This window comes from Parus major, chromosome 17, assembly GCF_001522545.3.
Source record: "Parus major isolate Abel chromosome 17, Parus_major1.1, whole genome shotgun sequence".
NCBI classification, from domain to species: domain Eukaryota; kingdom Metazoa; phylum Chordata; class Aves; order Passeriformes; family Paridae; genus Parus; species Parus major.
In genome coordinates, this window is record NC_031785.1 from 1,831,107 (window position 1) to 1,852,924 (window position 21,818).

Here is a 21,818-nt window from a genome sequence, read left to right on the forward strand (position 1 = left end):
TGATCTTTCTCCTCTGGTTCATTTTGGAGGCTGACACAATTCTTTTCTCCATCACTCAAAATGACCCAACGTTCATATTCAGGCTCATTCTGCCAAAGCCCTCTGGAAGCACATTGAATTAGCCCCTTTCTCTTTCCTAGAGGGCTTTCTGGTTTTGTCCTTCATCAGGCAATCTGCCAGCTCCACTATCAATTCGTGTCTGTTACATTAGCCCAGGCAGCTTTTGATGAGTTAGACATGTGAGGGAGACTTTTAAATGTGATGTTTGTCAATGTTCCTTCAGTTCAGATTACTGAAATGTTAACTCTGTTTTTCTGTAGTTGAGAGTATTTATTTCTACTGCTATTTCTCATCCTGCTGAAGAAGATCTTGCCTCAATGACTCTCTTCAGTTTTATGATGCAGATGTTGTGCTGTCTTGGTCCTTGCTCTCCTGTTCTTGCTTTTCCAATTATTTATCTGCTACATCCTTAAGAGCATTTAACCTTTCTCCTATTGATTAGGACAGGCCCTATTGGAAATTCTATGAACTACAGTGTGAGATGTCCCTCCATAAAGGGAAGGATCTGGTAGTGCTTGACTGACAGAATAGTTCTCCTTTGGTTTTAAGAGCCACTTATGTTGTACCACAACAACAGAAAATATGACTCTCAGGACAGAACACTGGCAAGCAATTTGAATTTCCTGTGGCAGAAGTCCCAACACGGAAAAGATAATTAAATCTGATTATAGATCTTTTAATTACTAAGTGGCTATAATCTGAAATATAATCTGAAATGTTTTAATTGACTTAAAATGGGTAATAATATTTCTTTAAAAATAGCTAAAACCATATTCCTTGCATAGATGCAGATTAATTTATGATTATTCCTATTTTAGCCTTCACCACTGCAATAAGTGGTGTTATTCACAGTCCAGTTTTGCAGGCAGGTTTGTGTTTGCTCACACATTGTATTCTAAGCACTCACATCTTGACTGGACAGGCTGTACTTTAACTTGCACGTAAAGAGTGAATTCAGTCTTACCCTGAATCTCTTGCAATGACCCCATATTGAGGGACAGCTGGAAGTGCTTACAATGTACTGAGCAAGTGAGCTGATGACAGGCCCAGCTCATTTGGAAATTTTAATGGACAAGAACTGATATGGGTTGCAGGATTTGAAAAGGTTTCATTTTCAGCACTGTGGAATTAATTGGCCCAAACCCATGGTGTGCTTTAGCAGTAATTGGTGTGTGCAGTGCCCCTGGCTCTGGGGTGAGCCCAGCTCTGGGTCTGTGCTATCAAATTGGGAATGGAGACTACTTTGGCCAATTAGACTTGAATCACAGTGCTTTGAGATGCAGCTAATCTAATTAGTTTTTATTGACATATCTTTTATTTCTTTTTTCTCTCTTGTGAGCGGTAGAGGAAGGAACGGAGATAAACTGAGGAATGTGACCTGTCACAAGTGTCTCCATATTACCTGAACTTTCTAAACATTTGAATGTATCAAAAAATGCTGTAGTAATTACATCTCTTAGACATTCACACCATATTACATTTTAAGTTGATCATTAAGAAGGGTATTTTTAAAAATATTTTTCCCATCTAACAGTGATTGTTACACAAAAAAGAAAGTCTTTGTGATAAAATGCAGAGAAAAGGAAAAATATACTTTTCCTCTTGTTTTGTAGTGCAGCCTCAAGAGTTGCTGTAATCTCCAAGGTTTGCCCAAAAAGAAGGGTCAGGAATAAAGGGGTGGCTGCTTCATCTCTTTCCACATGGCATCAAAATGAACATGGAGGCAGCAGGTCTGAATACATCTTTGGATTCAGTGATTTGATTTGATGAGAGTCTCATTGTCAGTGAGTGTTGATGGCAGGAGAAGCTGGTTTCAGGCAGGTTTAGATGCAGTTTGTGTCCCTCAGCACCGACCCAGCAGCTCTGACTGAGGCAAGAGGAGCAGCAGCTGATGGCTCAGCTGTGCTCTCCAAGCCTCCTTCCCAAGCTGCCATGTGGATCTTGGAGCTCCTCTGCTGTCTGCTCCTGCTTTTACTCACTGCTAACAAAGTAAGCTGCTTTGTGTTGCTTTGCTTTGTTTTTTAAACCATAAAGTCAGCAGGACTTCAAAGCATCCCTGGGAGCTGTGCTGCATGCAGATGTTTGCTGTATCCGGGCGTTGCTGATGGGAAGCTTCAGCTGAAACCAGTGAAGATTCAGGTTAAATGTGGTCAGAAATGTGCTCAAGTTACATTGGATAGGATATAAAACAATAGCAATTCTGACCTTATTCATCAAGTACTGAAGTGTTTATTTAAGTCTTTGGTGGAGTCAGCCTTCTGCTGGAAGGGACCTTCAAGATCATCTTGTTCCACCCCCTGTAATTTCCTCTTTAATTTTCAATACAAGAAAGCTGTTGTAGCTTGAAGTTAAAACCACTTTTTTTTCCCCTCTCTTAAAGGCAACATCTGTGTGTGCATTCCCTATCTAGGGGGGTTCACTGAATTTTTGTGTTCATACAGGGAAGGACATTAATAGTTAGGTTTCAGTGCAAAGTGTTTTTTCCTGACACTTCAATATGTTAATCATTTGAACTGAGTTTCTGCTATCACCAGCAAAATCATCTTCACCTCTAGGTAGCCTGTAGCTTGCTAACATAATCTAGTTTTTGGGTGGTATCTTACTGCAGGAGCAGTGATTCAGCTGCACTCTTGACTGTAGAGTTTTTTCCTGGCTTTTGTATATGCACAATTTCCATTACTAATCTAAGAAGCAGTTAAATGCTTCTTGAATGAAATTTGATTTTCAGAATATTAGCTTAATTTCCTTGTCTAAAGTGAAAGATATATGTGTATTTAATTTGACATTTTTCCCTTTCACCTTCTTGAGTGTTTGTGCTGCATAGAAGCAACTCTGCCTTTAAATCAATTTTCCCAGTTGCTCTGTAATGTAAACTCCGATAACTTCTAATTTTCTGTAATCTCTCTTATACTGAATTTCTTCCCACCAGATAGTTTTCATAGCATAAGTGTACAGGTATATACTACAACCAGAAATAGTAGTTACATAGTGTGTATTTTTGTCTGTATGTACAGCAGGGCTATGTGTATATGGTATTAAAATGTCTTATTTCTGTCTCCTTGACATCTTTACAATCTCTTTGTTATGTGTAACTAAAACTACAGCCAACTGTGATAGTTTTGCATAAATGCTTTGAGTTTTGCTTGAATGCTTTGTCTTGGTCTCCAGTTCCATCTTCCAGTTCCTCATGTGACTCCTGAGTCGTGGTGTGTACTTTGTGTTCTCTCAGGAATGGCACAACCCATGAACAAATTGATTTCAAAAAATCAGATTTCATGCAGCCTAGAAGATGTTAGAACCAATTGATCAGCCAAGGGCAGGCTGAGGTGCATCTCCTCACTAAGGAAAGAAACAAATCACTCCTTGGTGTGGGGCTCCTGGGCCACATCACAGCCTTGTAATAGCTGACAGTGAAATGGAATAAATGAATGAGCACACATGGATTATATCCCTGAACACCAGTGCAAAGTTCTTCTGTGCAGGTGCCTTGTAAGAATTAGAATTTAAAATAACATGAATATAAATGACAGCTGGAAATACCTATTTCTTTTTCTTTGACACTACTGTGATTTCTTGGGAAAAAGTTGAAAATGTTATCTTTTTCTGGCCAGGTGTTTACATATCAAGACTTTTTTTTCCTGTTATAATTATGTGATAAGTGCAAACATTTATTTTTGCTAATATTTATTTTTAAATAGACATGGAATGAGAAGTGAAGGAGAAATGGAGACTATTTCACAGATTTTTTCACAGGAGGTTTATTATTCTCATTAGCTTCAAGCCATCAGAAAGTTATGTGTCTCAGGCACTGCACATAATGAGTGAATATTGGATCATAAACATATTTGAGAACTGTTTGCTTATTGCCCTGTTCATACTCTAATAATGGTGAGGGAGAGCAAAGCAGGTTTTTAAGGGACAGCAATATTAAGTGCTTGGATTTTGGTTTGACTTAAGCAGAGGCATTGAGCAGAAAAATAACATTTTCCCTCTTACAGATATCCTTCAGGTGTCAGTTCTGCAGGATCCTGGTTTTATTACATCAATCACAAGCAGCTTAAGGCTTCCAAAAACATAGTCACAGACAGATGTTGAGCCTGTCTGGGGATTAGAAATATCCTCTTCCATTAAGTATAAATTAACTTAATCACCAGGTATGAAAGATAAGCAGCATAAACATCATTCCCTGAAGCTTTCATTAAAATTAAAATTCTATTTAAAACTAGGCTCGTACTTTCTATGACTTGATCCCCCTTCAAAGAGATTATATCTGCTGTAAATTTTTCCAGTGACAGAGTGACAGAAATTAATGTATTGGGGGCAGTGATGTTCTCTATAATTTAACTTCTGCTGCAAGTCATCTTTCAGCGAGAGAGATGATTGGCTTATTTTTAAGTAATAATTGGTCTCTAGTCTCTGAAACACTGAGAAAGCAATAAAACTGCCTAGCACCCAGTTGCCACAAAATGAAAGCATGAAGTCACATGACTTAATAGCAGTGTAATCATCAGGAGTGTTATTTTGTGTATGAGAATTCACCTGCTTTAATAGGAGGATTAAGGCTGATAAAATGCAATTGCACTGCTGCTTTCTGCTCCCTTGATGACAGGGAAAAGCTCCTTTTCTGTCCCAGCATAAGCATAACTGCTTTCTAAGAATAATTTCCACATGGGAAGAAATATCCTGGGGTTTGTTTTTTTTTTTTTTCCTGTTCTACTGTAAAACACTTGGTGGTCTAATTTCAGTGGATTCCTGAGCTTTACAGCTGGTTTGCCTTTGCACTATCCTGCATTATTATTTTTCAGGCACACTTTTCTAAAGAAACAAAAGAAACTCTGGAGAAATAATGAGGCACATAAGTACCTTGAATGCAAATAGTGAATACAAATAAATCTACTAGGAATAATAACAGCTACCTCCACAGAAAATAAAGTATTTGGGACTATATTTAATGATCTTTGTTCTGTAATAATTTTTGCTACAGTGGAACAAAGTCTTTGGATGCAGGATTTGCATTGCTTACCCATTATTTCATTACAGTAATGCCATATTTTCTGCTGCACTCCTAGCTGACAGGTAATAACATAAGCATTCACTGCTTGTGTTACATTAAGAGTAATAAATCTATAGTGAGTACAAAATGATACCGCCATTATTCTTAAGAGGAGAAAGTTGAAAGTACAGAATCTCAATTAATAATTAGGAAATAGCTGGGTTTTTTCAGCACCTGAGACTCCTCAGATGCATTTTGCCTTTAATTATTTACATTATGAATTAGAGAGGGCTATAGAATTCAAACCACAGCTCTAGACTTCTCTGCATATGAAATGAAAACATCAGTAATGTTCTCATCCATGGCTTTGTGTCCCTGGTGTGGAGCAGAGCAGGATCCATGCCAAGTTTCTACATCTTGGAAACACTCATTAACACTGTGTGAAGGCAGCAAACTTTCCAGTCTTCTGTTTTCTGCCAAAAGCTATTTAATCTTTAATGAGAAGTGTTTATTTTTATAATAAATCCATCAATCTGAAGAGGCAGTGAACCATCCTTCTCAGAAAGGGGACTGATGGCTGTGGCAAACAAACAGCACTCCAGGGACAGGAACGGAGAGGATGCTGTGGGTGAGAGCTGCTGTGATGGCAGCTGACAGGCTGCAGGGGCTTGGGCTCCACTCTTCCAACAGTCTAATAAATTATTGTGGTTTTCTTAAGCAAATGGCAAAGCTATGGAGTACATTTTACCCATGGATTCACCTAAAATGTGTTTGCCAGCTCTGTGAAATAAGCAGTGCACATGCTCCATGTCTTTCACCATTCCACAGGGACACCATGGAAGCTGCAGGTGAAGTTTAAGATCTAAGTGAGGTGATTTACCCATTTTATTTCTTTAACTGAGATAAAGGGTTGGGTTTTTTCTCTCTCAGAGAGAGATGGAAATTCTGCTTTCAGCTTTTTCTGCTTCCCAGAGACAGGACAGCTGCTGTGTTTTCAAAATGTATTTGGTGTGATCAGAAGTTCATTGTCTGCCAGCACCATGGTGATTATCAATAATATGTTTAATCTGATTGATTGTGCTCTTTGAAATATGGAGTCTTTACTGGGGCTGCTTTGCCTGCCTCAAAGCATTCTCCAAAGTGTTGAATAAACTCTATGTAAGAGCCATAATTTTTCTAACATGATGGCAAAAATCTCTTACTCTGTGGGTAACATTCTTTTAACACTTCTATTTTTGTGCAACTATATTATTATTTTGAAAGGTGGAAATTCTTGTGCTATTAATGTTTTTTTTTACTTTGCCAGAGGGTAAAGAGGGGATGAATATTCATTTTTTTCAAATGACACGAATGGCCAGAACAAAACAAAAGCTGATTACTCACACAACATGCAGGCAAACCATGAAACTGCTTGCTATGACATGCTGGGAGTGCTGGAAGTCTCTGTGATAATAAAAGTAATGGGATTAGTTCATAAAAGCAAATTCATGAATGGTTGATAATGCAGAGACACTGCTCTGGCTTGGCCTTAGTTTCCTAAATGATTTATTTCTGTGAATGAGCACACAAATATATTTCCTTCCTACACGCTCCAGGTACAAACACTTACCTGTTCTTTGGGAGGTCCATATTCTGTGCTGATAAATGGGTAGATAGATAGATTTGTCATGCAAAATAGTCTCTGCTTCTAACTATGTTAACATAGCCCTTGCTTGGAGAATAGAGGTTCAGCTGAGGGAATAATTATAGCTTCAGAATCCAGAACATAATATTTTCTTTTATTAGGTAAGCAGTTGTAAGCTGATACTGAAATTGCTTAATTTATACTTCTAGCAATGCCCTAAATGTAAAATACATCAAGTAAGCATTCTTAGAAATATTAATATTGTGATTCTTACCCCATTTTACTCTGAATTTGACAGCTAAATTTTATATACAAGTGTACAAAATGCTGCAAATTTTGAAGCCGTTAATTAGTAGTTGCAAATTTGTTTGTCCCTTAGCAACTTGTATTTGCATGAAGATTAACGCTGGTCAGAAAGAAAGGAATAAAACATAGATGGAGGAAACATTAATAAATTAGTAATCATGTATAAAAGATAAGTAGTCTTAGATGTCATTTCCATAAGCTTTATTAAAATTTAAATTTTTTTTAAAGCTGCACCACAGTTGATCATTTCTAAAGAGTGATCTTTCATAAGCTGCAGAATTAGAGAAACTAATGTATTGAGGTCAGACATTAGTATGTAAATGAAGCTTTGCTTTTTTTCTGTGTGGCAACAGAAGCATTACCTTATATTTGACCTTTCATTCATTTGCCTGACTCAGCTGTGTCAGTCAAAACAATTAATTCTAACGAGCAGCTTTAAAGAGTGGGGCTCAGCTTTCTTCTCCTCCCCTTGGCCTGTTGGAACTCCCGTGGGAGAGGAGCTAATGGAGGGACCTGGGCAGGGTTCTCTGGAGATCCTGGTCCCTTCCCCACCGCAGGTCCCTGCTGAATCCATGAGGTTTGCAGGGCCTCAGGATCCCTGGGGCTGCCCCTGGATCCCTGCAGGAGTCCCAGGCCAGGCTGGACAGAGCTGGGAGCAGCCTGGGACAGTGCAAAGTCTCCCTGCCCGTGGATGGACCTGGATGGGCTTTAAGGTGCTTTCCAGCCCAAACCATTCTGTGATTCTATGACAGGCGAGATTACAAAAATGAGTACTTTGGTATTTTCCAGTTGACTGCTGCACTAATGTTGCCCTGAAAACTCAGCTTCTGAGCTTGCTGACATGGTTTTCTAAGGACTTTCCCAGGACAGTAACTGTAAACATAGATATGTGTACATTCTTTCTGTTACACGTCTTGTGATGGGCACCTCTCATGGCCAGTGCAGTGAGAAAGTGTTATCCTGACCATCCAATCCCTGGCCATGGTAAGAAGCCTATAAATCCTGGGAGGAAAAATAAACTCTGCTCTTCCTTTCCCCACACCTCGACCTGTGTCCACGTGATCTATTCATCTTCAGCGGTAACACACTAAAGGTAGACATGGAGATTAAAATCCCCCTCACGTTTTCACTGCTGCTGGGCTTGGAGCTGTATTTCTGCTCTTTGTAGCTCCTTCCTCCTGCTCTCTTGCCATCATCTCTCCTTCTCTCTGCTGGTTTTTTTCCTCCTTTTCCTTTCTTTCTGCTCTGCTCTGAGGAAGCTGCTGATCCTGGTCTTTGACTGGTGACCCTTGGGGAGTTCAGCCCCTCACGACGTGGCACTGGCAGAGAACACGAAATGGGGCATGGCAAGGAGTGCAGTTTGTGTGAGTGCTGAGGAAAAAATGGGCTCTACACCTTTTCCTTGAAAAATATGCAACCACAGTAAAATTCTGTATTTACAGGCAGCACACTTGGCTGTATGGACCTGCCCAGGCAGTTTGTCTTAGTTAGCCATGTTGAGACCACACTGAGGTAGGGGCACACAGGTGTGTGAATAATACAGAAAATAAACTTTATATAGGCAATGTCTGCAGCAGCAGTGGAGAATTGTACCCTGAATCCAGTCAGTGTAAATCAGGGAAGGTGAGTGTGCAGAATAGGCAGGTCCATGGATCAATTCATAGTGCAGACACAGACAAGCCCTTGTGCAGGTTTGCTTTGGAAAGTCTGAGTTTTAATAAAAGTGCAAAATATATCTTTCACTGCAATTCAAATTGTCTGATCATATTAATTGGGCTCTAGTGTTTTAGAAAAGGAAAAGTAAGGAAATCTTGTGGGGGAACTTAAAAATGAAAACAAATCATTAAACTTTATAAAAGTCCTAACCTGGAAAAGCAAACTAAGAAGTATATTCATTTTTTTTTCTTTTTTACCAAATGGAAGTACAACATTTGGCAATAAAGACTAAATTATGTTTTCTTGTTCTGATTTAAATATTTTACAGATGTTCCCAGTGTATAAGTGGAAGGGAATGACACATGCAGTAGCATTCAAAAAACTGCTGGTTTTAATTTTAAAATACTTTTCTAATAAGAAGTATGGATTTAAGAGCTCTCTCAGTAAAAGTTTGAAATGGAATGCTAGTTCTGAGTTTTATCCATGACCTCAAAGACAGCTGTAGGCTTTTCTCCTTAGAAAGGAGGGGAAGCAGGAAATTTTGGTGGTACTTTAGAGCCTCTGCCTTATTGCATCCAAGAATATATTTTCTTTGACCAAAATAATTTTTTTTATGACCCTAAACCAAACCAGAGATATTTTAATAATTTGTGTCCATTGTCCCTCAGCCAGAGAGACAGAGTCTTCTGTAGCTCTCAGCAGTGATGATGTGTCCAGAGCACTGGTTCTGGTTTGGGTGTTCTCTCTGTGACATTTCTCATTGCTGGGCCAGAATTCAGAGCTCTGAAGCTGATCCCTTTAATAGTCACTTCAGTGTTTGCTATAAAAAATGAAATATCCTCAACTCTGCTTGCGCCTTTTAAAGTAAAGCTTTATATTTTTTTAACTAAAAACATTAATGATGAATGAATAATGTACAATCCAAAACACTGTTGAATTTAGAATGAGAAAGGGTTTGTGGCTTTCAGGCATCATTAAAATGAGAGTTGTATTACAAACAGCACAACCTCCTCTCTGCTGAGTACAAGGTTTCACATTTGGTCAAGGTCTGGTTCAACTGGCTGAAGATTTGAATTTTTAAATTCATGAACAGACCTTTTAAGATTAAAAATAGAAGCCTGTGTGCTAGTTGTTTCTTGGCTGTACATACTCTTGCTCTTTTGACAGGTGTTCAACAGCAGTGACACCACCATCCCATCTTACATAAGAAAGAATAAAACTAATAACTTTAAGCTTTATTTAACTAATGACAAAAATACCATTATTTTCCTACTTTACTATCTGCAGCAAAGAAGAACATTATCAAAGCACTACCTAATTTTAAAGACTTTTTAGGCTTTATAAAAACATTGGTCACATTTATAGACATTCAACCTCAGTGAATAGAAGTGTGGATACAAATGAATATAATTATTTTAACATTTTGCAGCAATAGTCTTAGAAGGCCAGGTGCTTTGTGAACTGCAGGGTGACAGTGCCACCCCATCAGTGGCTTGGTGTCCAGGAGCACCCTGGTCTGTGGGATTTGTCCCCATGGAAGGGCTGGATGGGAGGAGCTCTGAGGTCCTTCCCAGCTGACCCCTCTGCCATTCTGTGCTGCAGGTGCCAGAGCTTGGAGCCGGCGCCGGGAGCGAGCGAGGAGCTGCCGGACGCTCCCCCGAGCCCCGAGGCTGCTCTGCCCTCGCTGTGCCTCAAGCAGGTGTTCCCCAAGTACGCCAAGCAGTTCAGCTACCTGCGCCTCGTGGACAGGGTGGCCGCGCTCTTCATCCGCTTCCTCGGGGTCAAAGGGACCACCAAGCTGGGCCCAACGGGGTTCCGCACCTTCATAAGGTCAGTGGGGTAAAGCTGGCCCTGCCAGTGGTACACCCTCAGCTTGCAGGCTTTGTGATGCCTTCCAGCACGGAGCCACTGCCTGCTCTGTTCTAAAATAGATCTGTTTTCATCATTCCAAGCTCCTGAAATACCTGACCTATGAATTTGTGTCTGGGATGAAGTTGGGTCTTTATTTGACAGGAGATCAGCGATACTTTGGCAGATACAATTTGCCGTGTTCGTCAACATGTCACGTTCCTGGTAAATGGTAGAAATATCATTGTGAGGATGTGACAACTGAAATTGGGTCACTTGATGTGATTCTGTCAGCTGTGGGGGCACCACTGGCCGCCCCAGGCCGCAGGAAGGATTCCCAAATGCCAGTTCCTGATTCACCGTGCAAGGAGGATTTGCATTGTGAAATTGCACCTTGCAATGTCAAGGAACTCAATTTATTTTTTCACATACTTTTTATTTAGGAGGCTTTTTTTTTTTTCATTGTTTTTATGCCTATATCTGTTCTAGTCATGGTACAAATACCTCATTTTCTGTCTTTCATTGACTATGACAAAAGAAATGAGCAGCAGCAGCAGATGTACTCTTAAAACACAGATCCTGTTTCTATGCAGATGCATTTAGCATTCAGGAATGAATATAAAACAACTTGGTTTATAGAAATTACGATATATAGAAAATGTCTGAAGGCATCTGCTCTATCCACAGACCAGCACAGGATTGCATCCAGTTCTGTATTTTTTGTAGTTTAATCCAGCCTTATTTTGGCACTTGTCAGAGGAACACAAAATAAATGCCAATGTTTGCTTTTAAGAATATTCAGATAACTTGCCATATCTCAATGACATAGCATTTGCAGCTTCTTAATGCATGTTAAATTAAACTTTTTAATACTGGCAGATATTTTTGTTTATTTTCTCTCAGAGCATCTATACCAGCTATAAGGCTCATTTTTGAAGAGCTGTCATTGCTGTTCATTTCAAAAGGAAGGTCAGGTTTCTGTGTGTTGTATCACATTTCAGGAATAAAATGGTACACAAGTGGGATTTGTGTGTGGGCAAGTGCTTGCAAAGCCCAAATTCTCATTTGGCTCATCAAAATCTGTTCTTTAATATTTTCTTCATTCTAAAAAAGCAGTTTAAAGGGAAACTGTGTCTCTAGTCCTTGCTTGAATGCTGTCTGGGAATTTTTGGGCCATCTAGGTGAAACCTTACTCTATTTTAAGGGAGCTCTGTTGAGATTACTAAAGAGCGAGATTTGCTTCAGTTATCCAAGTTTGGAGTGGGGTTTTTTTTGGTGTTTTTTTGGTTTGGGTTTTGTTTGTTTGTTTGTTTCTTTTGGTGAGAAATTTTGACCAGCTCTTTGGCACGTGCAGGGGTGGCAGCCAGGCTTCCAGACATCTGGAAATCCTGGACACAGGGCCTGTTCCCATCCATGATCAACACACAAAGCCCCAGCTCCACATCCCGAGCTGCCTCCAGAGCTGCTTCCCCTGCTGTGTTCAGTACCACGAGGGCAAATCCTGTCGGTGTTGAGGCATGGAGAAGCAAGGCTGTGCCTGAAAGCTTCCTCCAGCCCTTTCCAAACAGGATCAGTCAGACAAATAAAAGGGTATTTCTCTGTGCAAACTCTGCCTCGTGCAGATAGTCTGTGCAGATTTGTGGTGGGTTTTGCCGTGTACCAATTAATTCTGTTCTCTTACAGCCTCAGAGTACTGGCAATACCCTGGGAGAAAGCTCTTTGTAACAGTCAGGTCATATTTTTAATTGAAATATTCTGGGTTTGGGCCTGTTCCATTCAGATAGGAGCACTTAATGAATTCTGCTTGGTTTGCTCTCTGCTGTGTGTGTTTTATTTGACTGAGCACATTACACATGACATAGGTAAACTTTTCTTCTGCAAGTTGCCCTTGCAGAATTTTTCCTATCTTGGGAGTTTGGATGCAATGATAATCTCTTCTTTGTTTCTTTTTAACAGAAACTGCAAACTGAGTAACAGCAATTTCTCAATGGCTGCTGTAGACATCCTATATATTGATATCACAAGGAGGTGGAACAGCATGGGCATTGACCACAAGGAGTCAGGTAACCCAGGTTTGTATTCAAAAACTATGAAATCTGACTTTTGGGGTTATTTTTTTCAATTTTAATTGCTCAGATACACCTGAAACATTTGATAGAAATGGGAAGAAGCCATGTACACCTGAGGCATGCACATACACAACCAATTCTCCTGGTTAGTGCTGTGGCAGTTACCCTTCAGGGTAGTATTACTTTAGGTATGTGAGGGTCACCTCAGCTTCACAGCTATATAAAATTTGAGTATTTGCATTTAGCATTTCAGGCTGAGTATAAATCACTTACATGGTTGGCTGGTAGAATTTCACCAGGAAAAATAACAGACATGCAACTGAATCTTCAGGCTTTCAAAAATGAAGAGATTTGTGTATGGTGTCAATGAACCAGGTGCTTTTTAGGTGTTAAAACACAAACTATGCACCTGATTCTGTTGGCTTTATGTTTGGCCCACTCCCAGCTGTAACCAAGACAAGCAAGATTCTGTTGTTCTAAAACAGCTTCTAACTTTTTTCATAATATGCTTCACATGAGTGTCACTTCTGGGGAGAGTGTGTGTGTGTGCTACCGGAGGTGCTTTCCCTGCCTGCAGCTCACTGTGACTGATAAAATAATTTACTGAGCCGGCAGCTGCTGCTTTCAGATAACTCAACAATTCCTTTGCAAGCTGTTTTACAGCCAAGATCGTAAACGACCCCAGCTGCAGCCTTAGTTGAGAGAAATTATACTTCAGAATGTAATTGTCATATTTTGAAAAGGTGCCTTTCCTACAGCATCAATAAGCCAACACAGTTAAAAACCCCAAACCTTTCAATGGCTCGTCCTAAAATAATCTTCTTATAAGTGTATGTTCAAACTGGGAGAGATTGTGGCTTCTGCACAGCCAGTTGGGGTCTGGCTTCTTAATTAAGAATTTGAGTAGGTATTACTTCAAGGTTTTAAATACAATAATTAGTGTTAATACTCAGCTCCTCTTCCCTTTGGCTCTGGTAATGTGCTGTTAGTGAGATGTGATGGAACAGCAGCTGAAGAGTCTCCCCTGCAGCATGGGCCTTCTGCAGGGGACTTTTGTGTGGAAAGGGGCAGAGGAGTTGTATTATAGTAGAGACATTTTTTGGAACTGCACTCTTCATTCAGTGGAAACAACTCTTGTGGAGTTGCTGGGTATGACTGAAAGAATGGCCTCTTCACCTTCAAAAGGGTTCATACCTGGTACTGGCTGTGCAGGAGGGAAGTAGTGCTGCAAATAAACTCACGTCTTGCTAAGGTGATACTTGGTAATGGGGTTACCTCCATAGTGCTACAGACTGAAATAACACACTGGTGTGAACTTTCGGGTCAGATCCATCTCTGAAAATACAGGGTTGAAAAGACTCTGTTCAGCTGCTGACATAAATTTGTTTTTCTCTCCAGCTGGATTGTTTTCCTTGATGCTCAGTATGTTACTGTGTGTCTCATTTGATTTCAACTTAATAATTTTGGCAGCAGAAATGAAGGCTAATACTACATCAAGTAAATGGTGTGATAAACCCCTAAATGGGTTCTTGCTGTACCACTTTGCCTGTGGATTCCAGGCTGAGGTCTGCAAAGCCAGGAGCTGCCTCAGTGCTAGAGAATGTCACCCATCTGTAAGCCAGCCTGGGCTTACCCTGCCCTGAAACACCCAATGAGTGTGACACAAATCAAACCTTGGCTTTTGGTCTATGAAGGACAATTTCTTTGCTTTCTGAGCATTCCAGATGGCTGCCATTTAAATGAAAAGATGTGAACAGCATGATTGTGTTCACACCCATCACACACCCATTTGGCCTTGCTGCCACGAGAAACAAGAGATAGTATTATCCCTAAGGAATATGCAAGCTGCTAGAAATGCCTCACTCCCAATCTCCTGTGCGCACCTTTTCCTTGCAGGAATGTGTCTGCAAGCCTTTGTGGAAGCTTTCTTCTGCCTGGCCCAGAAGAAGTACAAGTCGCTGCCGCTGCACGAGCAGGTGGAGTCGCTGATCGATTTCTGCGAGTGCCGCCTGGCCGCCCTGCGCGACAAGCGCCTGGTGTGGGGCTGCGGCCTCGCCAGGCACCACGGGGCCCTGCCAGCCACGGGGGCCACGCCTGGCCCCGGCTGCACCAGCCCCCCTCGGCCCCACGGCCCCCAGGCCTTCACATTACAGAAATCATCACAGCTAAGGGCGCTCATGTGCCGGGACAGAGCTGGGAGCTAATCCCCAGCCAGGTACGTGTACTGCTGGAGGAGAGACAGGTGCTGCAATCCCTTCATTTCATAGTGACAACTGTTTATTTCAGCTGTAATTTTTATTTAAGCTTTTAAAAAAGTCTACTGCAACCTCCTGTTTTCACATAATGACCCTGGTAATGGCTATTTCTTCACCTCTCTGTGGGATTTACAGTGCACATCCCGTGACAAACTGTGCATTCATCCTGAGTGCGTGGAAGAGGACCAAACCACAGGGGATGATAACCAGCATCATGGGATTGACTGCACTGACTGAGGCACACTTGTGTCAAAGGAATTACATTGCTTTATGTGCACAGGACATGTCACAGAAACCTAGGAAAGAACTGCAGTCCCAAATACCAGACTGGAAAACAGAAATCTGGAATTACACTTGTGGTCAGACTTCAGGCCTTGACTCTCTTCTTTCCATGGCTTGGACTGTACATGTTGTAATCTACAGATTGGTCAATGTCTATGTACTTAATTTTTAAAGTCAGTCTTAAAACACTGAAATAATATTTTGGCTTCTACTTCTTTGTACATGTCTTTGCCATGACAAGTACTGTTAGTTTTTTAAAGAAGAACTAAAACAGTTTATCCTTTTGCTTCCACAGAACCAGTAAGCTCACACTTATTCACAGAAAAAGATTTACTTTCTTAAGTCAAGTTTCATGAATCAAGTGGTGGATTTGTCTTCAGGGATTCAGCGCTGCTTCTGCAGAAAGCTGTCCAGTGTAAAGGCCTAAGAGGTTATTTTAAATTCCAGTGGAACCAACTCTGTCACTGACTTCAGCCTAAACTAACTGTTCTAGGTTTGCTTGTTTTTTGTCTTTTGCATGTTTGTTACCCTTTTGGGACCTGCAGTAACATCTAGAGCAGATCTTTTTTGTGTCTTTGCACATATTCTTCGGTTTTCCCTTAAATAACAGTGTAACTCTGTACAAATTAGATCTAAGGATGTTGTGTCAAAACTGCTGGGCTGTACTGCTGGAGTTGTACAGAGCAGTCTTACTTTGCAGGAAATGAACCATGACTTCCATGATCACACACTTCTTGTGGGGGCTAAGCCAAACATGGGACTGGCTGGAAGGACAGGAATAACTTGGAACTTCAGGGCTGTTGAGTGAAATTCTTTGTGGTCCCCGATTTATTACAATAATGAATGGCTACATCTGAGCTTGATTTTCCTCCTCTTTTTTCTACTCTTTAATGTTAATGACTTGGCTTACCTTTTAGTGTCCTCCATGCTATCAAAAATGGCAAAGCTGTAAGATGACACTGAGCTTTGGGTTGGAGAACATTCCCTGAGCTCCATGTCAAAATGTTCTGGTGGCTGGTGGCACTGAAACATGCTGTGACTGAGGGGGACTGAGGGGGAGTCCACCTGTTTCATGTCAGGGACTAAATGCACACACAGTATCTAGTGAGTTTTCACTTCAGGGAATGTTTGTAGAGTTTTTTTCCTGATTTCAGTTTTAAGCAGAATGGGTTTTTCCCAATGGCAATAGCAGCATGGCAATGCAATGCAGGAGTCAGGCTGAGCCCACACAAAACTAGTCCCCAGCATGTGTTAATCTCAGATGTGGGCATCCCTTCTCCTTACCTCTTTCTGTAACACAAATAAAATAGGAGTAGATGATCTTTTTTAGTTCAATGGCCAGACTCTTTGAAATTTTATGTATTGTACATAAGAGGACAATTGTAGACTAACTAATGCCACTGCCCTCAGCCTTGTTCAAATGTCGTAAAGATTATTGCAGTATGAAGATAAAATGCTGAACTCCAAGGTCTGGCACCTGTCAGAACAAATGAAGCTGAAAGGGTCATTTTTTTCACACTTTCATTGTAATATATTTGAAGACATTCACAGGTTGAAAAATGGTTACTTCTCCTTTTGTGACATCTGACATTTGTCTTGCGATTGGCAGTGTGTTACTGGAAAATAGCTTACAGTTCCTCTCATCTCATGATTGATGTCCTGTAAAGACAGAGTTACAGAGGAGTCGGATTTGAAATGCTATGACTGCGAATGCCTTTCCTTGCACCTTTGAAGTAGTACGATGTGTGGCCCAAAATATCCCAGTTTTGCAATTGTATAACTTACCCTGATATCAGTGGAATAAATTAACTATTGTATATTGAACACTGATAAGATCTCTCTCTCTATGGGAGACCTTTATACTCTCTGGATCTAATAGAGGTTTTTATAGCTCGTGCATCCACAGGCTGATGCTGCACACCCTATTCATCTCCCACTTCAAATATGAAGGGTCCCTTGTAGAATAGTCAAAATATTCAATTATCTGCCTCTAGTAATCCAGTGTTCATGTATTTATATAATTGGAAAATTGAATGCCATATTATTCTCGGGGGGTGGAGGGAATAAACCAGGAATGTACTTTAGAGATTTAATGGCAGTCACATTTCTCTTCCCTCCTGTCTAATTCAATTTCCTCTGAATATTATTTAGCATCCAATTTCATAGAGCCTTTAAGTTACCAGTCTGTGCCCATGCAAATGGCCAGAGACACTTTATCCAGGATATGAATGCTAATGCACTGATAATCTGTTAATCCTGAGGTACCTCTCTAGCTAAAGAAACAATACAGGAAAGGCGTTGGATTTTTAACAGCACTTTTGTATATATTCTCTTCAGAGAATACCACAGCACTGCACTCATGATTCTATTTATGACATATATGATATGAATATTGTATACCAGTGAAATTTTTCTTGTTATCAGACATACCAGGTCTGGTATTCCTCTCTTGGTAGAAATCAGAATAAAACAACATCTAACAAAATTCTGAGGCAAGTGAGTCCAGAATTTCAACCCTCTTCCCTGCAGGCTTGTGTGCAGCCTGAATGTGCCCAGACTCGCTCAGTGATTCCTGTTTGCTTCTGTGTTCTTTCTTCTTCAAGAGGTTGCAGGTAAGTGACCAAAATCTGCCCTGGGCTCCGGACACTCCTCGTCCTCTGTCTGCCCTGCCGAACGTCCTGGAACATTGGACAGACCCCACAGCGATCCCGTCCCTTGCCGCACACCTGTGGCCAATTCCTTACAAGGAAGGGCGGGGCAGGTGCTCGCTAATTCCCCCGTTAATGAGCAGCTGGGAGACCCCAGCCCAGCCGGACCCCCTGGGCCCCAGCGCGAGCGGCCGCTGCGGGCGGGGCTCTCCCTCAGGGCACGGGGACGGAGTTTGGAGTCCGGCGCTGAGGAGGGAGCTGGTCCCGCTCCAGCCGGAGCCTGCCGAGGTAGGTGCACTCCTCTTTGTGCTGGCTGCTCGCTCACCTGATTTTGGATTTTGGGGCTGGCCGGGGCGTGGCTCCTGCACTGCTTTATGTGGGAATCTCCAAGGGCTGTGCTGGGGTTGCAGGTAGAGAAGGGCCGGCCTCTCCCGCTCTGCGGGGCGGTGATGGCGCCCGGTGCCTGGGATGCCCTTCGGTTTCACCGAGCAGAACCGGGTGATGACTCCTCGGTCAGATCCTCCCGATGGAGCAGGTGAAGCTCCATGGGCTGCCCGGAGAGCCCCGCGCAGGAAAATGTCCGCAGGAGGGTCCCGGGCGTGGTCAGAGCCCGGCATTTCCAGAACCTTCCTGGCGGCGGGGCCGTGAGGGCAGGAAGGGGCCGTGAGGGAAGGGGCAGCCCGGGCCGAGGGGCCCCAGCGGATGTCACTTTACCCGGGGTAAAGTGGGGCGTTTCTATAAGGACGTTCCATAAGGACAGCAATGTCCAGGGTTTCCCCTCACTGCGCTGGACTGAGCCCTGCCAGTCGCCCGTGGAGATGAGTGCGAAGGAACCTGCTGTGCTTGGTGCTGTGTTCCACCTCCCGTCTCTGTCATTGCGGAGGTTAATTGGAACCTTCTGGAGCAGGGAGCACTGCATGGCATAGCTCCGTGTGGGGGAATCTCATCACACTCCGTGTTACGGGCAAGATCACCTTCCTCTATCCCAGGTTGCTCCAAGCCCTGTCCAGCCTGGCCTTGGGCACTTCCAGGGATGGGACAGCCACAGCTGCTCTGGGCACCCTGTGCCAGGGCCTCACCACCCTCACAGGGAAGGCTTTCCTCTGCTTTCTCAGAGGTCCTGCTCCCTCTTGCTGCCCACCTGAGCAAGAACAAACTGCTTCAAGCACAAGCTGAGCACTTGATTTTCTCAGGTACTGACTGCTCATGTAGCTGCCCCTCCTTTGGCCACACTGACAGGCACTGCTGCCCCACCTCGCCCTGAGACAGCACACGGGGTCTGTCCCTTTGCCCACTGGAGATGTCCTGGGTAGATGAGAGGTGGTGTTTGGGCTCCAAATTTCTGCTGAAGTATCAGCAGTGAGGTGTCTACATCTGCCAAGCTATGCTTGACTTGTCTCGCTCTGCCCTCTGGTTGTTCCTCCATAAGGGGAAATTGATAAAGTATTTATTTTTCTCTGGCTGTTTCCATCTGTACTGCCTTGAGAGCATCCTCTGGCTCGCTTGGTTTGTTCCAGCAGGATGAGGTCCCGAGCCTCCCGCTATCCCTTCCCCAACCGCACGCAGCCCAGCTCGTGCTTTTCTCTCAGATTATTTCTGCCTTACTTACCTTCACTTCACCTTAAGCACACACACAAAAAATCATCAGCGCTACCCAGATAAATCCATCTGGTCTCTGTCTCAGCCTCATTTAACCTCCCATTGAAGAGATTGTATCACATGGTATTCAGCTGGAACCTATTACCTTGCATGCCCAAGCATATCACATTGAATTACCCTAGCCCACAGGCCTGCGGTGTTTGCTAATAGCTAATGGCTGCTTTTAACTTAGAGGTGATTTATTGGAGCGCGTTTCTATTCGCAGTGCAGCGGGGGGGGTGTGGCAGTGTGTTAAGCAGAGCTCAGCGAGCGGCGGGCTCTGCGGGATGGCTGAAGGCAGCCTGGCTTCACACCTCCGCCAGCTGCTGACGTTTCTCGGTATTCCCGTTCCTCACCGCTGTCCCAGATGCAGCAGGTGTTAGGGACAGGGATTGAGTGCTCCTGGCTGCGCGCAGCAAGAGATGCGGGAGGGCACAGTGCTCTGCCTGCCTGTTGGCACCAGCCTGAGCGCCAGGGAGCCTGAGGCACATCCGTGCGTGCAGAATGGCCCGGGAAGGGGGCGGTGTCCCCACACCCTGTCCCCTGCCCTCTGCCTCTACGGGAGACGAATGTTTTTTACAGTTCTGATGGCAGAATTAAGTTCACTTGTGTCACTGCTGAATTTACTGCAGGTGTAGTGTAAAAGTGGTATGAAATTGCAATAAAGGACAAAATTGAAAGCCTGTTACAGTGATGTGATGCAATTTTCTCTCTTCCTTTGCCTGATCAGTGGAAATCCAAAAGCTCTTCTGTAGGTCAGGTTCAGATACACTGGTGAATAAACAGGAGAAAGGGAGAATGTGAGTTTTGGAGGCAAACCCAGCTCTCTGATTTGTGGTTTGCTGAGTCTTGAGCCTCATGTTTGTCCTCCCATCAGCTCAGGTCCCCCAGCACACAGCTCTCCTCGTGCAGGGAGTGAGGAGGCACCGTGGCTTCCAGGAGGAAGAGTAGTTAGTGATTGTAATAAATCAAAGTCAGTCAGCCTGGGAGCTCTGTTATTCAGGCTTCACTCCTTAATGATGTAGCACAAAAATCAAATGGTTGAGGTTATTCAGTTATGGCTCATACCACCAGTGGGGAAATCTGAACATGTATGGGGCCTGCATCAATATTATTTATGTGCTGAGGGGCTGTGCTGGCTGTCAGGTGGGAAATGGCAGAAATCCTACACGTGTCCAAGCCCTTTCCTCTCTTCCTCTCATCTTCTTAATAACCAAGTAACATGATCCACTGTCTGTCTAAGATCAATAATAGCACAGGGCACATTGTAACAAGCTGGAAAACATTTTTCCTTAGTGTCTCAGGACACTGCAGCTGCTGAGGTGATGGTGGGGAAGGAGGTGCTGCCTGGCACAGGACACAAACCATCTCCATCCTGGCCTGGCTGTGGGCGGCACTGCCGGCCCTTGCTGCAGGATATAGAGGAGTGTGGGCAGTCAATAGACATGGATAAAATAAAGTTGTGAACAGCAGCAGGAGCTAAAATAGCAACATCAATAGCAGTTTCCAGATAATGATCTAATTAGCACAAACAACAAGTTTCCACTAATGACTCTTGTTCTTCCAGCTCCTTCCTTTCTGCTCCCCTGTTATTATTGACTCTCTGGCAGGGAGCGGCTGCACTCCTGTCTCTGGGGCCAAGGCTTTGGAGCTTTGTTTACTGCCTGGCTTTGAATTACTTCTCCAGAGGATGTTTGCTTAGGAGCCTGGGCTGCTGTGTGTGGGATGGCTGCGTGCAGAAAGTGGAGGGGGGAGGAAAATCAGCTGTTTGGCTTTTGTACTTTTTGGGAGACCTTGGGAAAGTTGTGCTCCTACTGCACGTCCCTGTTGTAAAAATAAGGATGCTGACGTTCACCCACTGCAGTGGAGTGGGAGCTGTCTGCTTGTGAAGGGCTTGGGAAGCTCTGAGGGGAAGATGCTTGTCAGGAGCAGATTAGAGACTGTTATTGGAGAAGCCGACACAAGCTGTTCCTGTCCCTTCCCTCCCTAGCTATGAGCCTCATGTCTGCATCTCCCCACCTCCCTCCCACTGAAACAAACAGGCTCTTCTGTGCTCTTAAGGCCCTAGCTTGGCAAGTATTGGCTTGTTGCTGTCACTTCCTCAGGTGTCAGTGGTCACTGTTCTGGCTGCTGCTTTGTCCTCAGTTGTGGTGGGCATTTGCCTGCATGGAAGATGCCCAGTTGTGACATCTCCCAGCTGCTGGTTGCCGCTGTGGGACTCGGCTTTGCCGGGACAATGGAGTGGGATCGCGGCTGCACCACCTCAGCCCTGCCTGGCACCAGGAGCAGCTCACGGGCCAGTGGCTCTCACTTACCGAACTCAGAACAAACCCCTCTACTTGTAAGGGTGCAATTACTGGAACATCATTATTGCTGATGAGTCTTGTGCTAAAATGGCTCTCCAGATTAAAAACCTCAAGCAAACACATCTGCGTTCCC

At 43.2% G+C, this 21,818-nt stretch overlaps 1 protein-coding gene across 2 annotated transcripts in view; it reads left to right on the plus strand.

The window, feature by feature from the left end:
* Window positions 1–17,578, plus strand: part of TTLL11 (tubulin tyrosine ligase like 11) — a 36,149-nt gene extending 18,571 nt beyond the window's left edge. The window contains exons 7-9 of one of the 2 annotated variants that reach the window (XM_019008430.2): window positions 10,242–10,469; window positions 12,444–12,550; window positions 14,453–17,578. In XM_019008430.2, coding sequence (XP_018863975.1) covers window positions 10,242–10,469; window positions 12,444–12,550; window positions 14,453–14,760 — 643 coding nt within the window. In that variant the 3' untranslated portion in view covers window positions 14,761–17,578. Of the gene's footprint in view, window positions 1–10,241; window positions 10,470–12,443; window positions 12,560–14,452 lie in introns of both variants that reach the window. The other variant, XM_015644707.3, reaches the window with a different exon arrangement.
* The last annotated feature ends 4,240 nt before the right edge of the window (window positions 17,579–21,818 follow it).